This window comes from Neofelis nebulosa, chromosome 7, assembly GCF_028018385.1.
Source record: "Neofelis nebulosa isolate mNeoNeb1 chromosome 7, mNeoNeb1.pri, whole genome shotgun sequence".
Lineage (NCBI taxonomy): Eukaryota > Metazoa > Chordata > Mammalia > Carnivora > Felidae > Neofelis > Neofelis nebulosa.
In genome coordinates, this window is record NC_080788.1 from 147,759,117 (window position 1) to 147,785,526 (window position 26,410).

Here is a 26,410-nt window from a genome sequence, read left to right on the forward strand (position 1 = left end):
CTAGTGACCTGAGAGCTCGTTACACACCGCGTTTGTGTTTTGTGCATCTGTGTATGTATTTTCAGTTGTGCTTCTAGACTTCTCATCTGGTCCCAGTGACGGCGCTGCCGTGTGCTAATTATTACACCTTGTACCACATTTTGCTTTCTGGGGAGGCAGTCACCCCTCAGAAATGCTTGGCGTCTCACACACCTGAACAGGTGCCGTCCATTTACCCCCTGACCCCGCTGCGGCATTTTGGTAGTCACATGAGGTGTGGCAGGGACCATCCTTGGTCAGCTACAGGAGGACTTGGAGGGTCAAGGACGTGGACATTTTTAAGACTCTTGAGAAGTCTCCCCAACGGTGCCTTTGGGAATCCCGTGAGCTTGTGCCTTCCCCCCTCCGACCTGTGGCTTTTCATCCCGAGTGTTCTCGGGGAGCCGACGTGACGTCCTTAGCCAGTTTCCTCTCGTGAGTGAGAAGCTGTCCTGTTGTGTCCCAGGGCTCCAAACGGATCCTGCGGTCCCACGAGATCGTGCTGCCCCCCAGTGGACAAGTGGAGACCGACCTGGCGCTGACCTTCTCCCTGCAGGTGGGCCTGTCCTCCCCTCGGGCTCAGCCAGAGCCTCAGAAGAGCGTGTGCTTTGTTAGATCGAGCTTTCCCTCCTGTTCCTGCCGTGAAGAGAACGTAGTGAGGCCTAGACTCACCCTCAAAAGGCCGTTTGGGGGGCCCCCGGCTGAATCAGTCGGTGGAGGTTGTGCGTTCGAGCCCCACGCTGGGTGTAGAGATTCCTTAGATGAAGAAAGAAAACCTTTTTAAAAAGACTATTTTGTTCCAGTGTTTAGAAGAGGTGGGGGGAACATATGGACCCTCAGTGCTGCAAGTTCAGACCCCCGTGAAGTATGCTGGGTTTGGTGCGACCGCGGCACGGGCCCCCCCAGCGAGAACCAAAACCCCTGCCCTGGCGCCTCCCCCCCCCCCCCCCCCCCCCACCGAGGGCCGGCCTGCACAGCTGCTCTCCTGCCTTCCTCTCTCTCTGGAGGGTTGTTTTAAGGGGGTGCTGCTGTCCTGTTAACACACTCGCTTTAAAGATGAATACCGTGTGGGCGTCAGCTCACGTCCCGTTGAAAACCTTCTCTCCTGGTGAGTGTGTCGCAGAGGGCTGTGGTTGAGTGAGGCCGGCGAGAACCCTGCTGGCCCCTGCCTCCCGCCGGCCCCCCCGGGCCTGCCTGGCTGTGCACGTGACCCTAATTCTGACGCCACCACAGGACCTTCTGGGTCATGTGTTGAGTTTTTTCGGGGGCCAGTTTTATCAGAGAGCTGTTCACCCTCGTAAGTGCACGGCTCTGCGGTCTGGACAGCCGCGTGCAGGGGTGTGGCCTGTGCTCCTCGCACGTGAGCCCTGTTGTTGTTGGAGCCCCTGGCGTGCTCTGCACGGCAGCCTGGACCAGCACCACTCACGGGCCCACGCCCTCTGCAGTCTGCGTCGTGGGCAGCTGTGCTGGGTGGCCACCGCCCCGCTGATTGCCCAGAGACCCTGGCAGTCCGCTCACACCTGCCAGCGGCGGCTCTTACCGTGTCCCGGACTGAGGCCCACGGTGGCCCAGCGAGGAGTGGCGGCTGGCACATAGGGCAGCCGTGACTTCCCTTCTCTGCAGTACCCTCATTTCTTGAAAAGAGAAGGCAACAAGCTCCAGATCATGCTGCAGCGGAGAAAGCGGTACAAAAACCGGACCATCTTGGGCTACAAGACGCTGGCGGCGGGCTCCATCAACATGGCCGAGGTGAGCGCGTCCCCGCTCAGCCGGCTGCCCCCCCGCCCCCGGGCGCCCCGACCCGACGGCCTGTGTGGCTGGGCTCTGCTGTGACGGCTGCTCTCTGGCCGAGGGTAGATCCTGGCCCGGCGTGGGTCCGTCCTGCGGCCTCCCGGAAAGAGCGTCCCTGCGGGTGCCCCCACCCCAGCTGCTCCCTCCCGGGACAGCCCCGCTCCCTTCTGCCGGCACTGCCCGGGAGGGTGGCACGCGCATGCTCTGGGTCAGGGGGTGACCTGAACGTCAGGAAGCTCCCTTGGAAACAAGCGCTGTTGGTCAGAATGGAACCCGACTGCCCGACGCCACCTTGTCCTGGGGGACCTGGCGTCCCAGGTGTGGCAGGTGTGGGGCTCAGGAGCCCGGGCCTCTGGGAGCTGTGGGGCGGGTGTCTCATGTGCTGTGGGACCTCCACCGTCATGGGGTGGCGGTCCGGGCTGTCCAGGCCGCTTTGGTGCCCACACAGAGCTGTGCTGGTGCCCGCCTGGGGCAGGGCAGGGCAGGGCGCCACGTGTGAGTGGGTTGACCAGCCTGACCCCGTGCCCCTCGGCCCTTCTCATCTGGCCCGGGACCCCCATGCGGGGCTCGGACAGTGGCGGTACTGGGTTGAGGGACGGGTGTGGGGCGCAGGCTTTCACCCGGGCTGGCACACGGGGTGCGCGGAGGCGGTGCCCCTCTCCCTGGTCTAATGGAAATTTCTCCCGACCGGAATGGCTCTAAGGACTCACCGGCCAGGTGGGCCAGCCTCGCGGGCGTTGGCTTTGCCGCACGAGACCCCCGGCCCACGCTGCTGGCCGGTCCTCCTTGGTCCCCCACGGACACAGGCCCCTGGACTTGGGTCTCCGGGGTTGGTGGCCCACAGCCACGGCCTCACACGCTATTCGCTGCGGCCAAGCCCCTCCCCTCTCTGACAGCCTCCAGTCCCCAGTGGCAGAGCCTAGTGCCGATCCGCCCCCCCGTCCCCCGCCCCGTTCTTGGCCAGTGGCCTCCCGCGGCCCCCACACCCGTGTCCCGTGCCTCCCCTTGTCAGGCTGCCCCACGGTTGTGTCTCTTGCCTGCCACGTGCCGTTGCTCACGTGCACCCGGAAGGTGGCGCTGCCCGGTGCGCTTTCTAGCGCCCAGCCCTGCCCTACCCCCAGGTGATGCAGCACCCTTCCGAGGGCGGCCAGGTCCTGAGCCTCTGCAGCAGCGTCAAGGAGGCCTCCGTGAAGGTGGCCGAGATCTGGATCTTCTCCCTGTCCAGCCAGCCCATTGACCACGAGGACAGTGCCATGCAGGCCGGGCCCAAGGCCAAGTCCACAGGTGTGTCTGCCTTCCTGTCCTGCCGGGTTTGAGAAGGCGGGGCGGGGGGCTGAGAGGGTTTGTGGGTTTCCCTCTGGACTGCACCCTCACGGCAACATCGTGCCTGCTCTGGGAACCTAGGCTGGGGGTCCCATCCCCGCGCCCTATATACCCCGTGTCCCGCGTCCCATCCCCGCGCCCCGCACCCCGTGCCACATGTCCCGCCCCTGCGCCCCACAGCTGCAAGCTCAGCAGGAGGTCACAGGGTTGATCACGATGCCTTCTGGAGTCTGGCACAGATCCTGGCATGGCTGTTGCCACTGTCATGATGGGGCCACTGTTCCCCTGAGGTGTGGGAGGGCACATGGGGGAGCCAGTCAGGCACGAGATCCAGGCTGAAGTGTCTGAGGCCCACGGGGGCCGCTGTGGGAGCCGGGAGGTGCGGCCCTGCCCCCACCTGGAAGTGCCCGTGGGGGCTGCGGGTGCCCAGGGCCCGGTCCCCTGGCTGCTGCCTCATTGCCGGGACACCGGTCGGAATCTCAAGGCACTCCCTGTTCCGTTTGCTCGTTCCGTAGATAACTACTCTGAGGAGGAGTATGAGAGCTTCTCCTCTGAGCAGGAGGCCAGTGACGATGCCGTGCAAGGGCAGGTAACCTGGGGCCTGGTGTGCGGGACGTGCGGCCACCTGGGAGATGTGGCCTCAGGGCTCCCCGCAGCCGCACAGCCCCCGGCACACAGCCCTGGACCCTCCTGAGGGGCCCGCGTGCGGGAGGCACTGGGAGGGGAAGCGGGGGGGGGGGGGGGGTGGGGGAGGGCAGTCCTCCCAGCCCGGGGCTCCGTGTCTCCCCAGGACTTGGACGAGGAGGACTTCGATGTGGGCAAGCCCAAGAAGCAGCGGCGATCGATAGTAAGAACGGCGTCCATGACCAGGGTCGGTGGAAACTGGTTTTACTAACACTGGGGCAGGGTGGGGGGGGTCGGGGTTGGGGGGCCCTGGGTGGGGGGTCGGGAGGTGAGGCGCCGTCCGGGTCCCCCTGATCTGGCTCTGCTGGCTTCCCCTGAGGCCCAGGCCACGACTCCGACTCCGGAGCCGCCGGCCATTGTTCTTTATTCTCTGGCAGGGGGTCCTGGAGCTCACCCCGGGGGGCCAGTGGCTCCTGGCCCTGGGGGCAGGGGAGGAGGCAGGGCTACCCCCGTCCTGCTCAGGCCACTCCAAGAGCAGAGGAACGGAGCTGGGAGGCTGTCCCCTTCCCTGAGTGAGGCCAGTCCCTTGTTTCTGTTCAGCCTCTGGGTCCGCCCAGCACAGAGGCCCTGGGGCCTGGGCAGGCCTGTAGGCGGGTGGGGGGAGCTCCAGACGGAGGTGGAGGCCCGTCAAAGGACGCCCACCCCGGGGAGAGCTCCCAGAGCCAAGCCGCTGCTGCATGTGGGCTGAGGCCCCCCAGCACGGTGGGTGGACACCGGGTAAAAGGCCACGGGGCACAAGCCCAGACACCTCCCCACCTCCTCTGGAGGCCCCGGCTGGGGGCACGGCAGCACCTGTGTGAGCCTCTGTTTACACTGGGTGTCCGTGCAGGGGAGCGTGGCTCCCCTTGAGGGTGGCTGCCTCAGTCGTGGCCAGAGCTTGGACTCTGAGGCCCAGCGCAGCGCTGGGCACACAGGGAGCTTGGGGTCTCTGCTGAGCCCTCGCTGCCCCCCCTGCCCAGCCCGTGCCCACCCCTGGGTCCTACAGGAGGGAGGCGGTGCCGTGGCAAGGGGCCAGCCACAGGAGGCCGAGGGAAGAGCCATAGGGACGGCACACGCCCTCCCCGCGCCCCTCCTGGGTCTGTTACTAAGTCCGGTGCGGCTGTGGTTCTTAATGCTTGCGAAGGGTCAGTGCTGTTGGCGGGCGAGAGCCGCGCTCGCGGGAGCCCGTACAGACTGTGCGCCAGGCACCTCTCTCCTGCCGGCTGCCCCTGGCAGCCCGCTGTGTCCTTCGCGGGGAACCCACTCCCTTCGGTTCTGATTCTGTCCCACTTGCCTTGCAGCAACAAAACTTCAAGCAAAAGGTCGTGGCCTTGCTGCGAAGGTTTAAAGTGTCAGATGAGGTGAGTGAGATCCTGCCTGCCCCCCAGGCCCACGGCGGGGTGTCCTGATGAGGCGAGGGCTCTGGGGGCACCCGGGCCACATCCTGGCTCTGCCTCTGACCGTCCTGTGGCCCCCTGGGCTCCCGTGATACCTCGGGGGTCGAGCAGCGGCTGCCTACGTGTCTCTCGAATCACAACCCAGGGAACAGACCAGGAGGGAGGCTGGACGTCATTCGGGCTGTGACCATGAGTTCTGTGTTTCCTGTTGGTTCTAAGCCGACTATGTTTAGAGCAGCTTCAGGTTTGCAGAGTTGAGCAGAGACTAGCTTCTGTGGGCCCCATCGCCACACACCCGCCCCCCACCACGGACGCACCGTGGCACTGGAGCTCCCTCTCTTAGCTGTTTGCCGCCCCAAGTGTGTGGTGATGGGTTTGCTCACTTTTATAACCAGAAGAAAAATGCTTTGGTTTTACCTTCCGTGTGGGCAGAGGAAAGCTAGTCCACAGGTTCTGGATCTACCTGGGAGAGGTGGCAGGTAAGTGTCCCGGGTGTCACTGGCACACGTGGTTGTGACCGAACTGAGGGCGATGGCCACCCGTCCACACGTGTGAAGCTCCGGGAGGTCAGCTGCTCTCCGACGCAGGCACTGGAATCGGGTTCTCCAGATCGCTCCACAGATTCGGGAGGGTCCCTGTCAAATCCCCAGCTGCCTGTTGGTAGACCAGCGAGTCCTAAAACTTACATGGAAACGCAAGGGACCCGGAACAAACAGAATAAGCGATCGTTAAAAAGAACGAAATTGAAGCAATGATGCTTTCTAATTTCAAAACTCAGGAAGAGGTATGGTAATCAAGACCGTATGATCAGCGAGACCGGAAGTGAATCCATTTAAATTTTTTTTAACATTTATTTATTTTTGAGCGAGAGAAGGACAGAGCGTGAGTGGGGGAGGGGCAGAGAGAGAGAGGGAGACACAGAATCCAAAGCAGGCTCCAGGCTCCGAGCCGTCAGCACAGAGCCCGACGCGGGGCTCGAACTCACAGACCAGGAGATCGTGACCTGAGGTGAAGTTGGACGCTTAACTGGCTGAGCCACCCAGGCGCCCTGAATCCTTCTATTTGTGGGCAATTGATTATCTGGCAAGGATGCCAAGACCACCCGATAGGGGGGAATAGGCTTTTCGGCAAATAGCGATGGTACCGCTAGATTTCCAAGTGCTGAAGGGTGAAGTTGGACCCTTACCTCACACCATGTACAAACACCAACTCAAAATGGACCAAAGACCTAAGTATAAGAACTTACACTGTGGCAGTCTTAGGAGAAAACAGAGGAGTGGTCTTGGCGGTAGGACACAGAAGCACGGGAGCCGAAGAGAAAACCAGGGGTCAGACCCCATCAAAACATAACAGTCATGTGCTCCGAACAACCTTCCAGAAGATGAAATGGTGGCCATAAGATGGAAGGGCTTTACAAATCGTAGATCCCATAAGAGACCAGTACCCAGAAGATGGAAAACGTACAACCCCGAATACGAAGACGACACGGGTAAGAAATTAATCGTCCAGCGTAACAGTTGGTCAGAGGGTCTGACGAGACGTTTTCTCCCAAGAAGATACGTAAACAGCCAGCAGACCCACGAGAAGGTGCCCGGCATCACGAGGCGTCCTGGAGGCGCAAGCGAGAACCTCACCGGCCCCCACGCGACGCCCGCCGGCAGCTGCGGCTTCGAGCGGAGCAGGAGACGCTGGCGGGGGTGTGCAGCAGGCCTTCCTCCAGGCGATTCCACCAGTGATGGCATTCTTGGCGTTTACCTACGAGAGACCCGGGCGCGTCCACGCAGACTCAGCGGTCACAGAAGCTTCGTCTACAGCGGCAAACCCCAGAACGTCCACCCCCTGGCGGTGGCTAGACCGCAGACGGCGCGGGCGGTGGCGAGGCCTCGCTGCGGGCAGACACAGCGCAGACGGGTCTTACCGCGCCGCGCCGAGTGAGAGGGCCGCAGAGGGCCGCTCTCCGTGTGGCTCCACCTCCTTGACGTTCCGGAAGAGGACGAAAGCACGGGACAGAAGTCGGTTCAGTGGGTGCCTGAGGAGGAGGAGAGGGGACAGTGAGAGGCCAGGGAGGCCCTGGGGAGGGAACATCTCCCGTGTGGCTGTGGTGCTGGCCTGTGCCAGCTGCGCACTTCTGTGTGGAAGCTTGAGTCACAGGGGGAGGAGTGGCCCAGCCGTGCCGGCACCCCGTGACTGGAGGCCCCAGGGGTCACCCCAGCGTCTGGCACAGCTGGGCTTCTGGCACCTGCTAGACAAAGGGTGCTCGGCGGCTCTGCGTCCTTTTCCCACCTGTCCTGCCGAGGGGACCCCCACCCACCCCTCGTGCGTGCACTCACACGTGTGACGTCATCGTAGGTCCTGGACTCAGAGCAGGACCCTGCAGAGCGTGTCCCCGAGGCGGAGGAGGACCTGGACCTTCTGTATGACACGCTGGACATGGAGAACCCCAGTGACAGCGGCCCTGACCTGGAGGACGATGACAGTGTCCTCAGCACCCCCAAACCAAAGCTCAGGTGAGCACCCCGTGGCCCCCAGGTGTGGCAGGGGGCGCAGGCTGGGGCGGGGGGGGGGTGGATGGGGAGGCTGTATTCTGGAGGGATCTCTGTGGAACCCCAGGTGAGCACCCCGTGGCCCCCCACATGTGGCAGGGGACGCAGGCTGTGGCGGGGTGGGACGGGGAGCCTGTGTTCTGGAGGGATCTCTCTGGAATGCGCTTGGGAGCATGAAGACAGGAGACCAGTTTGGAGGCCTTGCAGGGTCAGGGATGGAGGGGCAGGGGCTCTGCGTGTGGAGGGTGCTCAGGGGTCTTCCTGAGGTCCCAGCCGGGCTGAGGCGACCATCACAGGAGAGGCCCTTCTGTGCAATGGGGAGACGGGCTGCTGGGACCGCAGGGCTTCCCTGTGCGCAGGGGAGGGGAGTGGGCATGTCCCCAAGGAGCAGGGCATCTGCCTGGCTGGGGCAGGGGAGGGCAGGAGTGCATGTGGCCCGTCTTGGGGGCATCACTGTGGGGTCCGGGCAGGCTGCCAAGAGGGGGCCACGTGGCAGTCCAGAGCCCCCGTGGCCTCCTGGTTTTGTTTTTCACATGGTGGTGGAAGTCGGTTGGAGGGAGACGCGCACATGGGGGGAGGGTGGGCTTTCTGTGCAGCTGCTGAGCCTCTGGTTGTCCTACTGTCGGTGCGCCTGTGGCATCTGCGGGCTCTGGTTCAAGTGTCCGCCTCTGGCCTTCACTGTGGCTCCAGGGGCCCGGCTTCTTGCCTGCTGCCCACCCACCTCCCGAGGCCCCTTGGGCTTTGCCCCCGTCCGCTGGGACAGGCCCTGCTCCTGTCGGCCGCTGGCTGACCCAGGCCACCTCCAGGTCACTGGCAGCTGGTGCTCACAGTTCTGGGAGTCTGCGTGGACGTCTCGGGCACTGTTTCTGCCCTCACTCCCACATTTCTCTCTCCCTGGTGGCTTTGGCATCAGACCATGTGCCCCCTGTCCACCGTATCAGCTTGAAAGGCTTCTAAGTCTCTTCGAATCTATGAGTCCCCCCACCCTCTCCCCAGCTGTCTGCTGGGGACAAGGTACTTGGCCTGGTCTGCCTGGGGTTGCTAGATCCTGCTGACCCCACCGTCATTGCACTGTTGAGCCTGTGTTCCTGCCAGCTGGCCGAGGAGCCTGAGGTCCCCTGGCTGGCCTGCTGGCCCTCCAACAGAACTGCTGGGTGCAGCCTGGGTGCAGGCCAGGAGGGGGCAGGGCAGGACCAGGGATGAGGTCCTGGGCTGTGGGTGTCAGGCCAGGAGAGGGCGGGGCTCGGGGGTGAGATCCTGGGCTGTGGGTGTCGGGCCAGGAGAGGGCGGGGCTCGGGGGTGAGATCCTGGGCTGTGGGTGTCGGGCCAGGAGGGGGCGGGGCTCGGGGGTGAGGTCCTGGGCTGTGGGTGTCAGGCCAGGAGGGGGCGGGGCTCGGGGGCGAGGTCCTGGGCTGTGGGTGTCAGGCCAGGAGGGGGCGGGGCTCGGGGGCGAGGTCCTGGGCTGTGGGTGTCAGGCCAGGAGGAGGCGGAGCTCGGGGGCGAGGTCCTGGGCTGTGGGTGTCAGGCCAGGAGGGGGCGGGGCTCGGGGGCGAGGTCCTGGGCTGTGGGTGTCAGGCCAGGAGGGGGCGGGGCTCGGGGGCGAGGTCCTGGGCTGTGGGTGTCAGGCCAGGAGGGGGCGGGGCTCGGGGGTGAGGTCCTGGGCTGTGGGTGTCAGGCCAGGAGGGGGCGGGGCTCGGGGGTGAGGTCCTGGGCTGTGGGTGTCAGGCCAGGAGGGGGCGGGGCTCGGGGGCGAGGTCCTGGGCTGTGGGTGTCAGGCCAGGAGGGGGCGGGGCTCGGGGGTGAGGTCCTGGGCTGTGGGTGTCAGAGCCAGTGGAGGAGCTGATGTGGGCCGCAGGGCAACCTCTCCTGGGCTGTGGTTCCCTTGCCCCATCCCAGCCCTGTGTGGCCGCCAGACCCCAGGGCACAGTGGCTGAGCCTTCAGCCTGGGGAGGGTCCTGGAGGGTGACCTGTCTCCGTCCCCACGCCCAGGCCCTACTTCGAAGGGCTGTCACACTCCAGCTCGCAGACGGAAATCGGGAGCGTCCACAGCGTCCGGAGCCACAAGGAGCCCCCGAGTCCGGTGAGCAGGCTGGACGTGGCAGTGCCCACCCTTGATGGGAGCACAGACCGCGGGTGGGCCTTCCAGGGTTTCCCGTCTCTGATCCCTCAGGGTGTTGCTTACACACCAGTGTCAGACCAGCCCAGAGCTAACCGTGCTCCTGGGTCTGCGTGTGGCTGGAATCTCCCTGCCTGATGCCAGGTGACTGTCACGGGGTGACCTGAGCCTTCAGTCTAAGGAACCCCTGGCCAGTCTTCCCAGGCTGCCCCCCAATCCCAGATCCCCCTGGCCAGAGGTGAGCCAGCCTCCGTGCCCACCATTAAATATGCCCTGATTCCCATCTGGTCCACACAGGCTGATGTGCCCGAGAAGACCCGGGCCCTGGGAGTCAAGCAGCCGAGTGACAGCGTCTCTGACACGGTGACCCACGTGAGCAGGCCCAGAGCACGTTCGTTTGTGCAAGCACAGAGTCCACCAACACACTGTCTCTAGGGGTCTGAGCCCGCGGGGCAGGGCTCGACACTCAGGTCCTTACCTTACACCCCAGGGTGTGGTCAGGGCCCCTTGGATTCACCCCCACCCTGGGGGATGGTCAGGGATCCCTGGATTTACCCCTACCCTGGGGGATGGCCAGGGTTCCCCTGGATTCACCCCCACCCTGAGGGATGGTCAGGGCCCCCTGGATTCACCCCCACCCTGGGAGATGGTCGGGGCTCCCTGGATTCACCCCCACCCTGGGGGATGGTCAGGGCCCCCTGGATTCACCCCCACCCTGGGGGATGGTCAGGGCTCCCTTGGATTCACCCCCACCCTGGGGGATGGTCAGGGATCCCTGCATTCACCCCCACCCTGGGAGATGGTCGGGGCTCCCCTGGATTCACCCCCACCCTGGGAGATGGTCGGGGCTCCCCTGGATTCACCCCCACCCTGGGGGATGGTCGGGGCTCCCCTGGATTCACCCCCACCCTGGGGGATGGTCGGGGATCCCTGGGTTCACCCCCACCCTGGGGGATGGTCGGGGCTCCCCTGGATTCACCCCCACCCTGGGGGATGGTCAGGGCTCCCCTGGATTCACCCCCACCCTGGGAGATGGTCAGGGCCCCCTGGATTCACCCCCACCCTGGGAGATGGTCGGGGCTCCCTGGATTCACCCCCACCCTGAGGGATGGTCAGGGCCCCCTGGATTCACCCCCACCCTGGGGGATGGTCGGGGCTCCCCTGGATTCACCCCCACCCTGGGGGATGGTCGGGGCTCCCCTAGATTCACCCCCACCCTGGGAGATGGTCGGGACTCCCCTGGATTCACCCCCACCCTGGGGGATGGTCGGGGCTCCCCTGGATTCACCCCCACCCTGGGGGATGGCCGGGGCTCCCCTGGATTCACCCCCACCCTGGGGGATGGTCGGGGCTCCCCTGGATTCACCCCCACCCTGGGGGATGCTCAGGGATCCCCTGGATTCACCCCCATCTCAGGGGACTTTCAGGACTCTCCTGGATTTATCCCCAGGCAGAGGATCAGTCAGGGTTCCCCTGATTTGCTTCGATCCTGGGTGACAATCAGGGCCCCCTGGATTCACCTCTACCCTCAGGGGACGGTCAGGACCCCCCAGATCACTGGGGACAGTGGGTGTCCCCCTGCTTTGCTCTCAGCATAGACACTGTGAACGCTGGGTTCTGGCCCCTGTTCCCTCATGGAGGTTCTCAAGGAAGATGTCTGAGACCAGAGGGCAGGTTTTAGGGAGATTTGGAGGAGGTTTGGTGCTGGTCTCCCCAGCAGCTGAGACCAGGAGCCCTGTGGTTGGATGTGGGGGTCAGCTCGGCTCCCCAGGCCAGCATGTCCATACCATGTGCAGAAAGTTGCGAACCCAAAAAAGGCCCAGACACCTCCACCCAAACCAGGGACTTGCCGAGTGTGAGGCCGGCCCTCGGGAGGCCCCCACAGGGTGCGCATTCCCAACGAGCCTCCTTCTCTGCACATCAGAGCACCCCCGCCCCTGGGGAGCAGCCTGCACAGCCGGAGGACAGCCCGGAGGTGGAGACCTCCGCCCTGGACATGTTCACCGAGAAGCTGCCGCCCAGTGGGCGGATCACCAAGACGGAGTCCCTCGTCATCCCCTCCACCAGGTGACAGCATGCCCTGGGGAGGCTGTTGGCCGGGCATTGCCCATGTGGGCCGGTGTGGTGGGCAGGGCCCCGTCTGGCCAGATGAGAGTCACTTAGAAGCACAGAGATCTCGGCCCACCCGGGGGTCCACAGTGGACCCCTTGCACCCTGTCTGCAGCCAGCAGTCCTGCTGGGGCTGAGGTGTGGTTCCTGTGGCCGTCTCACGTTTTCTGCCACCTGTACCTCGCGGACCTGTGTGACACCAGATGCCGGTGTGGGAGGGGGTGCCCAGTGCCATCAAGCTCAGGAGCCCCCAGATAGTGGCTCCAGGTCCAACACTGGAGCCCCGGGGGGGGTCTGGACCCTGCCTCTCAGAGCCATCAAAGTGGGGGTCTGAGTTGCAGCTTTGCATGGGAAGACACTCTCACAGGCTGTCTCGCCTGCCCCCCCCCCCACCATCTTGGTCAGTCTGGGGGTCGTCTCTGTGCCCCTCCCTGTGATGTGCCCTTCCTCACCTTGGGCACCTAGCCGAACTCCCAGCCGCGGTCGGCCTTGTGCCTGCACCACGGCCAGAACCCCCGTTCCCACCCCAGGACGTCCCTCTGCGGGGCGGCCAGGCCCCGGAGGGACAGAGGGGCTGCTGTGGTGCCCCCACCCCTTCTCTGCTTGCACACGTTTAATCGGGCCTCATGCCGGGTTTAAAGCACGTGCGTGTGTGCTCGTGGCCTCCACACTCACCCCACAGATGAGCCCCTCGCCCGCCACCCGCCCCACGTGAATCCACCACAACCCCACGGCTGAGAGCCCCCTTCCCTGGGCAGTGAGCGCGTGGGCCCGCCCCAGCCTGTCCTGGTCCCCCACAGGTCCGAGGTGAAGCAGGCTGGCCGCCGGGGCCGCAGCACATCCCTGAAGGAGCGGCAGCCGGCCCGGCCACAGAACGAGCGGGCCAACAGCCTGGACAACGAGCGCTGCCCGGACACGAGGAGCCAGCTGCAGGTGCGTCTCCAGGAGAGGCCACGGACACCTCCGACCCACCCGGGCCGGGCAGCTCGAGGGCGGGATCTGACCGGCCCACGGTGTCTACAGCCCAGTGACCTCTGTCCAGAGCAGAGCCAGGTTCCTGAGCAGGAACGGGACCGGGCTGTCCTTCCTCCCCCTTCCCGGGTGGCCGCTGGGGCAGGGGTCAGCTGGGCAGGCGACGGGACGCGGCGCCCTTCCCACCTGGTGTGGACGGGCCTGTGTCTGCAGATCCCCAGGAAGACCGTGTACGACCAGCTAAACCACATCCTCATTTCTGACGACCAGCTACCTGAAAACATCATTCTCGTCAACACCTCCGACTGGCAGGGGCAGGTGGGGAGGGGCGCTGTCCTTTCTTGGGGGGGGGGGGAGCGGGGGGCGGGGTATCCTCCCTGCGGGGGGCGGGGGGAGAGCATGTCCCCAGTCCTTGCGAGGGGTGGAGCTGACAGCGAGTCCGGGTGGAGCTTTGAGGCTCCGCCCGCCCCTCGCTCCCAGTTCCTGTCGGAAGTCCTGCAGAGACACGCGCTCCCCGTGGTGTGCACGTGCTCCGCGGCTGACGTGCAGGCGGCCTTCAGCACCATCGTCTCTCGGATACAGAGATAGTGAGTCCAGCTGCCACACGTGTGGCAGCCGGGTGTCTGTCGGGGTCCCTGCGCCCCAGCCTTGCCTGTGGCTCTGCCCTGGGGGCTATGGGCGGGTTCCAGATGTGCCCGCCCACAGGCTCCCCACGGCCCCATCCTCTGTCCAGATCTGGGCGCTGGTGGGAGTTCCTGCGGTGCAGGGGGGCTCCTGGCAGAGACCCACCATCGGGGGCCTCCTGGGTGTGGCCAGCAGGGCCCCCCCCCCCGCCCCCCGCCCAGGGGGCACGGTGCTCCTGCTGTCTGGGGGTCCTGGGTGTCGGCCCCGCCCCCCCCCGGGGCGCAGGGGTCACGGTGCTCCCTTCGTCCTGAGCGGTGTGTGCCCGGGGCCCTGGGGACACCCCTCGGGCACAGTGGGGTGGTCCTGGCAGCAGGGACGGCGCCCTGAGGCCTCTGTCCCCTCTGTGTCCTGCCCTCGGGGCCTCAGCTGCAACTGCAACTCCCAGCCCCCGACCCCCGTGAAGATCGCCGTGGCGGGCGCGCAGCATTACCTCAGCGCTGTGCTGCGGCTCTTCGTGGAGCAGCTGTCCCACAAGACGCCCGACTGGCTGGGCTACATGCGCTTCCTCATCATCCCGCTGGGTGAGGGGCTCGCGGGCGGGGTGGGTCCTCATCGTCCCGCCGGGTGGGGGGCTCGCGGACGCGGTGGGGGGCGATGCGCCACACGCGCCCCTCTCGTGCCGGCCCCGCATGCACCTCACGCGATGCTGTCGTCACAGATAGGGTGGGGGTGGTCACGAGGCCTTTTACGTCATCAAACCCTGGGTGACCGCACTCTTCGTTTTTGCTTACGCGATTTCGTTTTATGACCAAATCCGTAAACGTCAGCGCGTCGGAAAGTGTTGGATCCTGGGGGGAGACTCATTGGCGCCCGAGCCCCGCTTGTGGTCTGCAGGACGCCCCCCGGCCCATGGGGAGGGCTCTGGTGGGGCCGCACAGCACGTCGTCCGGGTGGAGGCCGCAGACTCCGTGGCCTGACCCCCCCCCCCCCCCCCCCCCGTGGCTCGCAGGCTCCCACCCCGTGGCCAGGTACCTGGGCTCCGTGGACTACCGCTACAACAACTTCTTCCAGGACCTGGCCTGGAAAGACCTGTTCAACAAGCTGGAGGCCCAGAGCGCCGGTGAGGCCCGGGGTGAGGGTAAGCTGGCGGGTGAGGCCGAGAGGCTCCCCCCCCCCCCCCCCCCCCCCCCGCCGCGCCTCTGTGAGAAGCAGCTGGGTGTCCTCCTCTGTCCACCGGGGCCCGGGGCAGGGGCTCCTGGGGACCTGGAGCGGCCTTGCTGCCCTTGCCCGGGACCCCTTGAGCGGGGAGGGCAGAGGGCCCCCTCTGGCGCCCTCAGCATGGCCACTGCTCCTGGGCCGGGCCCGGGGCAGACAGGTGGAGTGGGGGGAGAGGCGCGGCACCCCACGGACCCTGCCCGGCTTCCTCCTGCAGCGCAGGACACGCCCGACATCGTGTCAAGGATCACGCAGTACATCGCGGGTGCCAACTGCGCCCACCAGTTGCCCATCGCGGAGGCCATGCTGACCTACAAGCAGAAGAGGTACCTCGTTGGGCCCCGGGCCGGGCAGGCCATGGCCGGGGCTGGAGGCGGAGGGTGGGTACCGGTGCACCCGGCTCCACGCCACAGACACGGGGCCGCCGTGGCTGCGGCTCTCGGCCCCCCCCGGGGACCACGCCCGGGGCTCCTCGGGGTGGCCTTCAGGGACAAACCCGGCTGGGCTTGGGGGAGGCCTCGGGTGGGCCCGGCAGCCCCAGGCCCTCCTCCGTATCGGTCAGAAGATGGCAGTCTGGTGTTTTCCATTTCGTATGTTGGAATTTCTCACCGTGAAGGGTCAGAGGCGGCGGTCATGCCACCCAGCCCTAGCAGCGACCTGCTTGCTGGAACACAGGCACAGGCTCCTTCGACTGCCCGGCTTCCCGGCCGGCAGACAGTTGTCGCCCTGCCCCGGGGCAGGACGCCGGGCAGCAGCGGGCGCTGGGGCTGAGGGCGGGCAGAGGTCTGGCTGCCAGGCCCAAGTGGGCGAGGGCCAGGGCCCGGGAGGTGGGGAGGTGGGCTGCAGGGCGGGCCCCGCAGACCGCAGCGTCTCTGCCGGTGTCCGGGGGGCGCGGGACGGCCCTCCCGAGGGGTCCGCCCGCAGCTCCGGCTCTTCCTGAGCGAGGGCCGTGCCGTCCCCAAGCTGCACCTGCAGGCACGTCCTGTCCCTCAGCACAGTAACGTGTCTGTGTTTTCTCTCTTGGTGGCTTTCTGAAAAGGAAAAAGAACTTTCATTTTGACTTTACCCTCAGGTACCGCTGTCCCTGGGTCTGCACCCCGTCCCCTGTCCCCAGGCTGGTCTTTAGGGCTGTTTAGCAGCGTGAGCAGGTGGGGTGCATCACTTACCCTCCAGCCACCTCTCTGTGGGCCGGGGAGGGGCGGCGCCTTGCCAGGCAGGGCCCCCCAGCTGGGCAGCAGGCAGGTGGCCGCCCCCACCCCGGTCAGGACTTTGCTCTCGGGCCCCCACCCCGTTGAAGGAACCAAGACATCGGGCTGGACAGGCTTTCCTCTGTCCGTTTCAGTCCAGAGTCTGAGCTGAAGACATGGCCACGTTTAGCCCCTCAGTGAGCGTCTGTGTTTCTGAAGCCACGCTGGCCCCACCTCTCAAATTAGAAGCAGGTGCATGGGGTACCACCACGAGACACTGTCCACTGATGCCACATCGGCCGCATGCGGGCCTCCTTATCGGCTCAGTGTATTTGTGAACCTGGCTCGCGGGCTCCCCCCATCCCCCGCAAGGACAGCATGAATGCTGATCCTGCAGGCGGGGTGTCCAGGCAGAAGGGTGGGGGGCCTGCCCTGGGGTGGCACGCACTCGGAGCCTCGCCCTGGCCTGGGCCCCGGGGCTGCGGACAGCACAGAGGGTTTCCCAGCTGACTCTTGTGGCTGAACTGGACGGGTGGCCAGACCACTAAGACCCCCTACGTGCAATGAAGGGCTTCCCCCCCACCCCCAGGTGGCTCCACCCTCTGAAAACCTGCACGTTGGGAGCCAAACACCGGGACCTGCCTAGAGCTGCCATTTCATTTGGGGCCCCCTTTCCTGTCCTGGCGGCCTGCCTGCCAGGTCCCTCCCCTGGAACCCTGTTCCCACCCCGGGTCTTGGGTTCTTTCTCTCCTGGGAAAGCCCAGCCAGGGCAGGGTCACCGGGCTCTAGGCCGCGCTCCTGCTGAACCCCGAGACAGACCAGGAGGACGGGTCTGAGCCCCCACGTTGTCCTGCTAAACAAGCCTTTGTGACTAAAGAAAGGCCGGCCGCGGTGTGCCCGCCGACCGCCGCAGAAGCCCGCAGCCTGCTTCGCTGCCTGGCCGCAGCGTCTCGTCTCTCCCACGCTGGCTCCTCTGAGCCTCAAGCCAGGGCTTTAGGGAACCCTGGCCCTCGTCCCGTGCCTTCTGCCCCCACCTGTGCGTCACAGTGGTGACACCGGCACCTGGGGTGGGGGCTCCAGACACCCTGGGTGGAGCCCCGTGAAGGCCCAGCGTGTTGGCCACCCTCAGAGCCCAGGACCAGGGGGTCAGCAGATGGTGACAGAGAACAGATGGGTCAGGAGACCAGCAGCAGGTGCGCGGTGGGCATGGCCCTCGGGGCCTGTCTCCGCTTGCCCCTTGTGACAACACCTGCACGGACGGTCTACACAGCACCCAGTCCGTGGCCTATGGTCAGACCACAAAGGCTGTGTGTGGCCCGGGAGGCTCCCTCAGGGCACCGGGGTAGGGAACGCCCAGCGTCCCGTGTCCTCAGCACCCCTCAGCCCTGTGCCCCCAGTGTCCTGTTGAGGCACGTTTTGTGGTCTCATGAGCCAGACCCAGGGGCCCTCACCACAGAGGCACACGCGTGTTCGTCTGTGTCCCGAGTTTAGGCAAGCCGGTGTCACCCCTGTCGCGCTGGGCGCGTGTCAAGTGCTGAGTGTTGTCTGCATGGCCCAGCGGCTCGGCTTGGCTTCTCAGAGTCCAGCAACATCCCTGTGTGGCCGTGCTTCCTGTCCGCCCCTGCAGGCCTCTGTCTGCCTTCCCTGCGTGCTGCTCGTGGGGAGGGTCCTGGGGCCCTGTGGGGTGGAGCCTCCCCCACACCGGGCTGGGGACCCCCTGAGGACCCTGTCTTGTGCCCTCTCGCATGCGAAAGCCGGCCGGGCACAGGGTTCGAATTGCTGTTCTCTGAAATGGATAAACTCTATTCCCCTTAGGTCAGAAAGGCTGGGGATTTGGTCATTTCAGTGGGACGGCCCGAATCTGTAGGTTCTTTTGTCCAGAGACGTCTGCCGGGCCTTCTTCGGAGGCGTGATGGGCGACGCTGGGGCGGAGGCCCCCGTGTCCAGGTGGTGCCCAGGGGCCTGCCGGCTGCTGTCCCCTCACGCGGGTGCCAGGCCGCAGGGAGGGGGCAGCGGCTCCCGCCGGGACCGCCTTGGGCGCCGTGCGTGCATTCCCTGCTGGCCCCGGTGCATGTCTAGTGGAGAGTGCTGGCCAGGCACGGGCTTCTGTCCCCACATGGGTGGGCTGGAGAGCCTGCCATCTGCAGGGACTTCTCCTGAATGGCCCTGTGCCCGGGGACCCCTTCTGGCCAGCACCTTGGGCACAGCTTTCTGAGGGTGAGCTCTGAGATTTGGGGATGTGAGACTGAAGCAGGGCTGGGAGGATGGCCCGGAGAGGCAAGGAGGCCGCAGGAGGGACAGGAGGCCCGGGACTGGGCCTGCCCTGTGGGTCTTCCCCAGGCCAGGAGACGCTCTTAGAGGCCAAGTGCACCTGGTGGCCAAGCCCTCCCCGAGGAGAGCAACTCAGGCTGCAGCCCAGGCCCCGAGGTGGAGGCCTGTCATCCAAATGCCCGGTACAGAAATGGGCGGCAGGACGGGTGCCCGCCTGGGCCACGGAAGACAGAAGGGGGTCCACATCCCCTTGGCTTCTGCCCTCCTCTCCCCGAGGGCCCTGGGACATGGCTGCCTTCACCGAGGATGGGCTGTGACCAGCGATCTCAGGGAAGCCGTGTGGCACCTCCTCTGCCACCAGTGCTGGCTAGCCTCCGACCACAGCATGGCCCTGAAGCCTCAGTCTCCCCTTCTGGCTGCTCTTGGGGTGTCGCTCTGTCAGAGCACGGTGTGTGCAGGCCAGAGGCCTGGGACCCGCCGCTGCCCCAGTCTCCTCTCTCTCGTTGCCCTGGACTTTACCCGGACTATCTGGAGAAAACCTAGACACCCCGGCTGTGGTCACCCCCAGTGTTGGAGGAAGACCAGTGTCCAGGGCGGGGTGGGGGGGGTGTCCCGGGACACACGTGGGAAACCTCTGTCTGGGGGCCCAGGCGGAATGCAGGCCCTCAGGGCACCAGGCACCTAGGATGGACAACAGATTCCCCCAGGAAGCTGGGCTCCCATGGAGCTCCCTGCTGGCCTCTTGACCTTAGGTGCAGAGAGATGACCCTGGGGTCGGAGGTCGGGCCGCTGCAGGGACAGGTGTGGGTGTGGTGCGGGCACTGCCAGCCACACCGAGAGAGGAGTAACTGTGTGTTTCTTGTGTTCTTAGCCCTGACGAGGAATCTTCACAAAAGTTCATCCCCTTTGTAGGGGTGAGTACTTCTCTGCTGGGATGCTTGCACTACCTTTAAGTTCCAGAACCTTCTTCACCAATTTGAGCAGAGGATTCCTTAAAATCTGCCCCCCAGCCCTCTTAAAGCTTCTTGTTTTCTTCCTGTGTGGAGCAGGGCTGGGCTGTGAGCCTTCTGAACTGTGCACGCAGACAGCTCACCTAGAGGCGAGGAGGGGCCAATTCTCGGCACTGACTGGGCACGAGGCCTGTGTCAGACTCGGCTGTGGGTGGGTGCCCCGGGAGAGGCAGAAGGATGCTTCTGTCCCTCAGGAGCTGTGGGACGGGGCCTGCCTCCACGCCAGGCTGCTCAGTGGGGATTGCGGTGTGTGTGAATCGGGAAGTTCACTTCCTATGCGCCGGCCGGGCCATGCCACGCTTCACGGCCTCTTACCTCCCCATGTGGCCCCTGGCCCAGGCACCTGCTGCGAGAGCCAGGGGCAGACAGGGCCCAGGCGCAGCAGGCCAGCAGGCCGTGGTTTTACCCTGGCCAGGCATCAGGGCCACTGCCGACCCTCCTGGGAGGGAAGGAGTCCAGCCGGTCTTGGGGAACCTTCTGTAGTGACGGGCAGGCCCCCCCTGTGGACACTTAAAACACCGTTGTATAACCGAGGCACGAGTCCCCGCTTAACGTGACTCCTGACTCCCGCGCTGGTTGGCCCGCACGGCCGTCGGAATGGCATCTGTCTGACCGGGCGCCCGGGGCAGGCCCCAGGGCCGCCTCTGCCCCTCGCTGAGCAGGGGTTCCGCATACCAGTGCCCGGGTCTCACCAACCTCTGGGCCAGGCTGGCCACACATGCACACAGTTTGCTGAGGGCCGGAGTGTGGAGCCTGTGCCCCCTACCCCCGGGTGGCGGGATGGCCACGGAGGGGTACCGCAGCTCTGTGGAGTCTCCCCAGCACAGCCGTGCCATGGGAGGGTCCTGTGCTGCGGACAGGAAGAACTGGGTCACTGCCGCACCCCAGGAGCTCCCAGAGAGGGTGGGGCGGGACGCAGTGGCCGGGCGGCGGAGGGAGGACGGCACTGGGCCTGCGTCTGGAGCCCTGGCACTGACAGTCGGGCTGGCCGATGATCTGGTACTGCTGCCAGCCAGCGTCCCATTGCCTTTTAGGTGGTGAAGGTTGGAATCGTGGAACCGTCCTCAGCCACATCAGGTGACCCCACGCTCCCTGCCCTCGGGGCCAGGAAGGGGAGGGACGCCCCACCGTGGGAGGCCCGGCGGCTCCTCTCCAGCTCAGGGTCTCCCACCTCCCCGCACGGGCCCTCCCCGGCCCCTGGGGCTGCCCTGGGGGCAGAGACACAGGGGCACTCAAGGCTGCCCAACTTCTTCCCAAAGGTGACTCGGATGACGCAGCCCCCTCGGGCTCCAGCGTGCTCTCGTCCACCCCGCCGTCCACGTCTCCCGCGGCCAAGGAGGCCTCACCTACCCCGCCTTCCTCCCCGTCAGTGAGCGGGGGCCTGTCCTCCCCCAGGTAAACGTGGCCGTGCCACACAGGTGCCCCGCCCCACCCGATCTGAGAGCACCCCCGATGGCCAGAGAATGCGGACAATCGCTCCCGGCCGCTGGCCTCACCTCCGGGATGCCAGGAAGCCTGAGGGTCTGGCCAGAGGGTGGGCTCAGAACAGCCTCTGGGAAGACATGGGCTTGCTTGGGATCGGGTGCCCCGTGAGGTAGGGGCAGCGCAGGCCCTGGCCTGGTATGTCCCCCCCAGCCCTCGTGGCGCCAGGGACCAAAACCACACCAAGTAAGTGAGTAGGGGGTCCTCCGCATGCACGGGGCAGGGGGGGTTGGGGAAGATGTGGCTGGATGTGGGTCCCTGTAGGGACTAGAGCGTGGGGTGTTCAGCAGCTCTCCCGGCCGCCCTGGGCTCTCTCTTGAGTAGAACTCACCCAAACAAAACTTGAGGGGTCTGAGGATATCCTCACACCCACGTGGGTCACAGGGTCACAGGGCTGCTCCCAGCTCCCACAGCTGGAGGGCGGGGGCACACCTCAGCTGAGGCTGGTTGACCTTGGCCCTCTAGACTCAAAGGGGTGGCTTGAGAGGGCAGACAGGTGGCGGACCCAGGCGCCCCTGGGTGACCTCAGCATGGCCGCTGTGCCCGCCCGCAAGGCCCAGACTGGGCTCTCCCAAGAGCCCAGGGAATGGACCACAGTGGGCTCCAGGACTGGGGCTCCACTCTGCTGGGCGCCCACTGCGGGTCGTCCCCCCCGCATTGAGCAGCACGGACGCCAGCTGGCACCTCCTCGCCCGTGCCGGCCACCGAGCCAGGACAGAGGAGTGAGGCCCCCTCTGCTTTCGCAGCCAGGGCGTCGGCGCCGAGCTGATGGGGCTGCAGGTGGATTACTGGACAGCAGCCCCGCCCGCAGACAGGAAGAGAGAGGTGGAGAAGAAGGACCTGCCGGCCACCAAAAACACGCTCAAGTGCACCTTCCGGTCTCTCCAGGTCAGCAGGCTGCCCGGCAGCGGCGAGGCTGTGGCCACGCCTGCCATGTCCATGACCGTGGTCACCAAGGAGAAGAACAAGAAGGGTGAGGTGGGGGTGGCAGGCTGACCGTCGGGGTAGTCGGAGGGGCAGCCCTACAGGTCCCGAGGTCACCACGGGTCTGGGGGCCGCGCCAACCACAGCCACAGCCAGAGGCTACCTGGGCGGGTGGGAGGGCTGGTGGCCATGGCCACTGTGGAATGTGGGTGGCTCGGGGAGGCCGGGCTCCGAGGGCTGTGGCTGAGCCCTGCAGCCCTTTCCCTCCTAGTGATGTTTCTGCCCAAGAAAACCAAGGACAAGGATGTGGAGTCCAAGAGCCAGTGCATCGAGGGTATCAGCCGCCTGATCTGCACGGCCAAGCACCAGCAGAACATGCTGAGGGGTGAGTGCTTGGCGAGGGGGCGGGGCGGCGGGAGGCTCTCAGGACTCGTGAGAGGCCACCTGTCCACGTGTCCTTCCTTCAGAGGGGAACCCGCGGGGAGTCAGGTCCTTGACCCAAGTTCCCATCGGTCCTGTCTAAAGTATGAAAGTGAACCAGGGAAGGCTGAAGTGTTCTTGAAAATTCACCTCTGGAAACGCTTTCGTTTTGCCATGAAATGCGTATCACACGTTTGGATAAAGCACTTGTGTGCGGAGAAGAGCTTTTTAAATTCTATTCTCAGAAATAATTTCTCAGTCCTTTCTGTTCTCTTAAGAGATTGATTTGTGTATCTCAGACTTTTTATAGAAGATACTCTGCAGCTAATTAATTCAGCATATGGAGCCCGGAACGGTTTTCTCTCCAGGAGCTCCAGTCTGACGACCACTGTGGTCCAGAACTGCCCTGCCTTCCTCTGATGCTTTTCTGCTTTTAGAGCACGGCGTTTTAATCCGTTTTGCAGACCCCAGCCAGGGCGGAGGGGCTGTGGAAGAGCAGGTCCTCGCGGTCAGGGAGAAGCTGGGCACCGCTGGTGGCTGCGGGGGGGGGGGGGGGGGGGGGGGGGCTCCCCCAGCCCTGTCCTGGGGCGTGCTGGGCAGATGGGTCAGGCGGTCCTGTCCCCACAGTCCTCATCGACGGTGTGGAGTGGAATGACGTCAAGTTCTTCCAGCTGGCGGCCCAGTGGTCCTCCCATGTCAAGCACTTCCCTATCTGCATCTTCGGACACTCCAAGTCCGCCTGCTAGCCCCACCCCGGAGCCCTGGACGGCGCGCGCCAGGAGGGCCCAGCTGCTTTTCTGTTAACATTTCAGTTTACTACGGAGACACTTAAAAACACAAAGAGAAACAGTCTTAAGTATGAATGTGCTCTCAACCTGGAAACTCACGGGGAGGCTCCCCACCGGGGCCTGGTAACTGCCCTGCTCGATAACCAGATGTGCCGGCGGGGTGGGAGGTCAGGCGGACAGCGCTGAGCTCTGAGAATCACGAAAGGTGTGTTTTGGCCTCAGGACCTCCCGAGCCCCCCCAGCGAGAAGGGTCCTCACCTTCGCGTCCTGTCCTTCCTGAAAGCCAGGACTGCTTCCTCAGGGAGCTGGGGTCAGGCGGGCAGCGCGCAGATCCACGGGCTGCCTACGGGCCCGGACACGGAGCTGGGTGGCCAGAGGCTGGAGGCCAGACAGCCCAGGCCTGGGCCCAGCCGCCCACCAGGCAGGAGACGCCCCAGCACCGCCCACTTGTGGTTCCCAATAAACTCCAGCCTCGCGGGCAGTGGGGGTTTTCTAGTAGCAGATATTTTTAATGCTTTTAAATACACGTTACAAGGTAGCTGCCAAAGGGACATTGCTCTTCTGAAGTCCCAGTGGCCCCCGGGGGCTGGGGCGGAGCCAGCCAGCGCTGTCGCTGTCACGTGTCCTAGCCCCCCCCTCCCCCCCCCCCCCCCCGTCCAGAGCACCCGCCTCGCCCCCCCCGCCACTCTCCCTCTGGCTGTTCTCGAGCTGTCACTACGCTTCTGCTGGTTGCCCCTGCCCCAAACTCGGCAAGCACAGTGGCCCCGAAGTTGGCCCCAGCCCACTCAGCCGCCTCCTCCCGCCCAGCCCCCTGGGCCCACCTGCCGGCTGAGGGGTGTCTGGGCCCACGCCCACTTCTGTGGCCAGCAAGAGCTCAGGTAGCACAGCCTGAGCACAGGCGCCCAAGCCCACTGGAGCCGTAGGTACCGCTGGGAGTACCCCGAAGAGGCAGGGAGCCCCGGCTTCTCTGCGCCAAGCCCCCTAGAGTGAGGGTCTGGGTCTGAGTCCCACCCTGGGTGGTAGCCTTGCCCCCTGCCTTCCCATGCGGCAGGAAAGGGACACCCTGACCTGCAGCCAGAGTCCAGCCCAGTGTCCACAGGAAGAGCCCACCAGTTCCCATCCTTTGGCAGCTGTGGCTCTGGGACCCTGCGGTAGCCCACCCACGGCGCCATGCAGGCTGTGCTCGGAAAACAGTGCCCGTGGCACAGGCAGGTATGACCCTGGGGGAGTGAGGTGGCCCACTCTCCTTACCTGTGACCTACCGGCTTCCTTCCTCCCCCAAGGCAGGAAGGGGTCCCTGGGCTAGCTGGGGAACAGGACAGGGCCTGACCTTGTGTGTGGCCCCGCCTCAGGGTTGCTTGCGGGCCGAGGACCTTCCCCAGGATGGCCCGAACTCCTCCTCTGACAGCACTGGGGACCAGGCTGACCCCTGGCTCAGAAGGACCAGGGTTGGAGGCTGGCCACTGAGCCCAGCGCCTCAGGCAGCCTGTGCCCGTGCCACATGTCTGCCAGCAGCCATCCTCAGAAGCGGGCCCTGCGACCGTGAGCCTCGCTGCTCTTGCTCCCACCACTGGCCTCAGGGCCTTGGGTTCCTTAAGGCTCCTTTCCAGAGGCCAAACTCTGCAGGAAGGAGGTACAGGTGAGGCTCCTGACATAGCTTCTAGCCCCAAAGCTTGCTTTGGAGGAAGGGACCAGAGAGAGCAGTCACATCCACCCCGTCGTAGGACCCTCCCCCCCAAATGTGCCTCCCATCCCCTTCCGTAGCTGCGTCCTCGTGCACACGGGAGGGCACGCAGCGCCCCCACCCTATGCCGCTGGGCCCACAGAGCCCGGTTGCCGTCTGTCCTGTGCCTAAGTGCTATGGGGCTCACCCACCACACTGTCCCCAGGGCCCAGGAGGTCACACAGACAGCCCCAGCCACCGTGACTCTCAGAGACCTGTGCCTCGGTTTTCCTATTGGTCACATGCGCCCTGCCTACCTCATGGAGCTGTTCTGAGGACCCACGTGAAAGCACTTTGTCCCTCAAAGGAAGATGACACAGAAGCCAAAGCCATCTGTGACCGAGTCAGTGCAGCTGCAAGCACACGGAGGGCGGTGTGGGGTGCGAGGCATGTGGGTCCTGGGCAGGAGCAGCCGCCAGTCACCACCGGGCAAGGCCAGGTGGGAGCCAGCCACCACCCTCCGGCCTGGCCCACTGCTTCCTCTCTCCTCCCACATCAGCAGCCCTGGGGGGCCATCTCCTCAGGGCTTGCGGGCCAGCATCCTGAGTCAGTGTCGTCATGGCTGCAGCTCAGGGAGGGTCCCCGGTTGGCACTGTGCTCACTCCCAGACGGGAAGACCTGGCCACTCTCCGGGGTCTGGCCTTTGCCCTGGGGCAGATTCCTCCTTAGGAGACAGGGCCACCTGCTTCTGTGGGCCAGCCGCCTGACCTGAGCTTGTCCCTCACCGCCTTCCCCAGACCCGCCCCCCATGGGTTGAGGGAGACCGCGTCCCCACATGTCACCTGCCTGGCCTTGGTTGCCACCGCCGGGTCCCAACCTGTAGGCCAAGGGGTGCCCCTCTACGTTTCTGCAGACCCCCATCCATCGTCGTGCATTATTTAGTTTCTAGGATGTACGTGTTGCTAGGGTTTTTTTTTTTTTTTTCCTTTTTAAATGAAACAGGATTAATGTAAATAACCTTTTTGGGGAATAGATTCTAATCTGTCACGTATGTGACCACGTGGACTATTTTAAGGTGCTGATGCAAAACACTAATAAACCTGGGGAGCAACCCCAGGCCTTCCCACGCCTGCTGTGTGATTCCTCCTGGGCCGCCCGCGCGCCCCAGGCCCCGTCCCGAGGGCCGCCAGGGAGGTGGGGGCGCCGCCTGGGACCCAGGAGGGGACAGAGCCTGTGGCCCGAACGGCCGGGACCCGGGGAGGGCTCCGGCCGAGGAGCCCCGAGCTCCGAGCGGCGCCTCGGACACGCCCCAAGGGCGGAGGAGGGCAGCATCTGCGAGACCACTCCCCCCCCCCCCCCCCCCCCCCCCGTCCGAGCGGCGCCAGGTCACACTCCAGACAAGCCGGGAAGAGAAGAGATCCGCCCGCCCCGCGGCGGACCGCCGGGACCAGGGCGCAGGCGCGGCCCGGGGCGGAAGCGGAAGCAGAAGCGGCAGGGCGGAGCCAGTCGCAGCAGAACTTCCGCCGGGCTCGGCTCCGCCCCCTCGGGGGCTCCCCGAACGACTGTGGGCTCCACCCCTATTCTTTGACAGCCCCCACGCGCGAGGGCCCGCCCTCCGCCCTCCGCCTCCCGCCTCGCAGCGCACCCCATCCCAAGCTCTTGGTGTACCCGACGTCTGCCCGCCTCTGCTCCCGCAGCGAGCCCCACCTCTCCGCCTCCGTCACTCCTTGCGTACCTCACCGCGTGCCCCACCCCAAACCCCCAGAGTACGCACCCCTCCCCGCCTCCCTACCCCCAGCGTACCCCACCCTTCCTCGGCCCCTACACCCAGCGTACCCAGCCCCTCCCCCACCTCGCTACCCCCCACGTACCCTGCCCCTCTCTGTCCCCTACC

General features: G+C 65.4%; 1 protein-coding gene across 7 annotated transcripts in view; it reads left to right on the forward strand.

Moving 5' to 3' along the window:
- The window catches only part of PACS2 (phosphofurin acidic cluster sorting protein 2), a 54,473-nt gene extending 31,073 nt beyond the window's left edge, over window positions 1-23,400 (forward strand). Inside the window, exons 3-25 of one of the 7 annotated variants that reach the window (XM_058740499.1) lie at window positions 485-574; window positions 1,642-1,767; window positions 2,931-3,093; window positions 3,648-3,721; window positions 3,923-3,979; window positions 5,097-5,156; window positions 7,542-7,699; window positions 9,725-9,815; window positions 10,149-10,223; window positions 11,776-11,918; window positions 12,761-12,893; window positions 13,146-13,250; window positions 13,413-13,519; window positions 13,983-14,137; window positions 14,566-14,688; window positions 14,989-15,097; window positions 15,811-15,843; window positions 19,101-19,143; window positions 20,274-20,316; window positions 20,499-20,634; window positions 21,468-21,694; window positions 21,917-22,030; window positions 22,693-23,400. In XM_058740499.1, coding sequence (XP_058596482.1) covers window positions 485-574; window positions 1,642-1,767; window positions 2,931-3,093; window positions 3,648-3,721; window positions 3,923-3,979; window positions 5,097-5,156; window positions 7,542-7,699; window positions 9,725-9,815; window positions 10,149-10,223; window positions 11,776-11,918; window positions 12,761-12,893; window positions 13,146-13,250; window positions 13,413-13,519; window positions 13,983-14,137; window positions 14,566-14,688; window positions 14,989-15,097; window positions 15,811-15,843; window positions 19,101-19,143; window positions 20,274-20,316; window positions 20,499-20,634; window positions 21,468-21,694; window positions 21,917-22,030; window positions 22,693-22,811 — 2,484 coding nt within the window. In that variant the 3' untranslated portion in view covers window positions 22,812-23,400. Of the gene's footprint in view, window positions 1-484; window positions 575-1,641; window positions 1,768-2,930; window positions 3,094-3,647; window positions 3,722-3,922; window positions 4,004-5,096; window positions 5,157-7,541; window positions 7,700-9,724; window positions 9,816-10,148; window positions 10,224-11,775; window positions 11,919-12,760; window positions 12,894-13,145; window positions 13,251-13,412; window positions 13,520-13,982; window positions 14,138-14,565; window positions 14,689-14,988; window positions 15,098-15,810; window positions 15,844-19,100; window positions 19,144-20,273; window positions 20,317-20,498; window positions 20,635-21,467; window positions 21,695-21,916; window positions 22,031-22,692 lie in introns of those variants that run through there. The other 6 variants (XM_058740497.1, XM_058740498.1, XM_058740504.1 and 3 more) reach the window with 6 other exon arrangements.
- The last annotated feature ends 3,010 nt before the right edge of the window (window positions 23,401-26,410 follow it).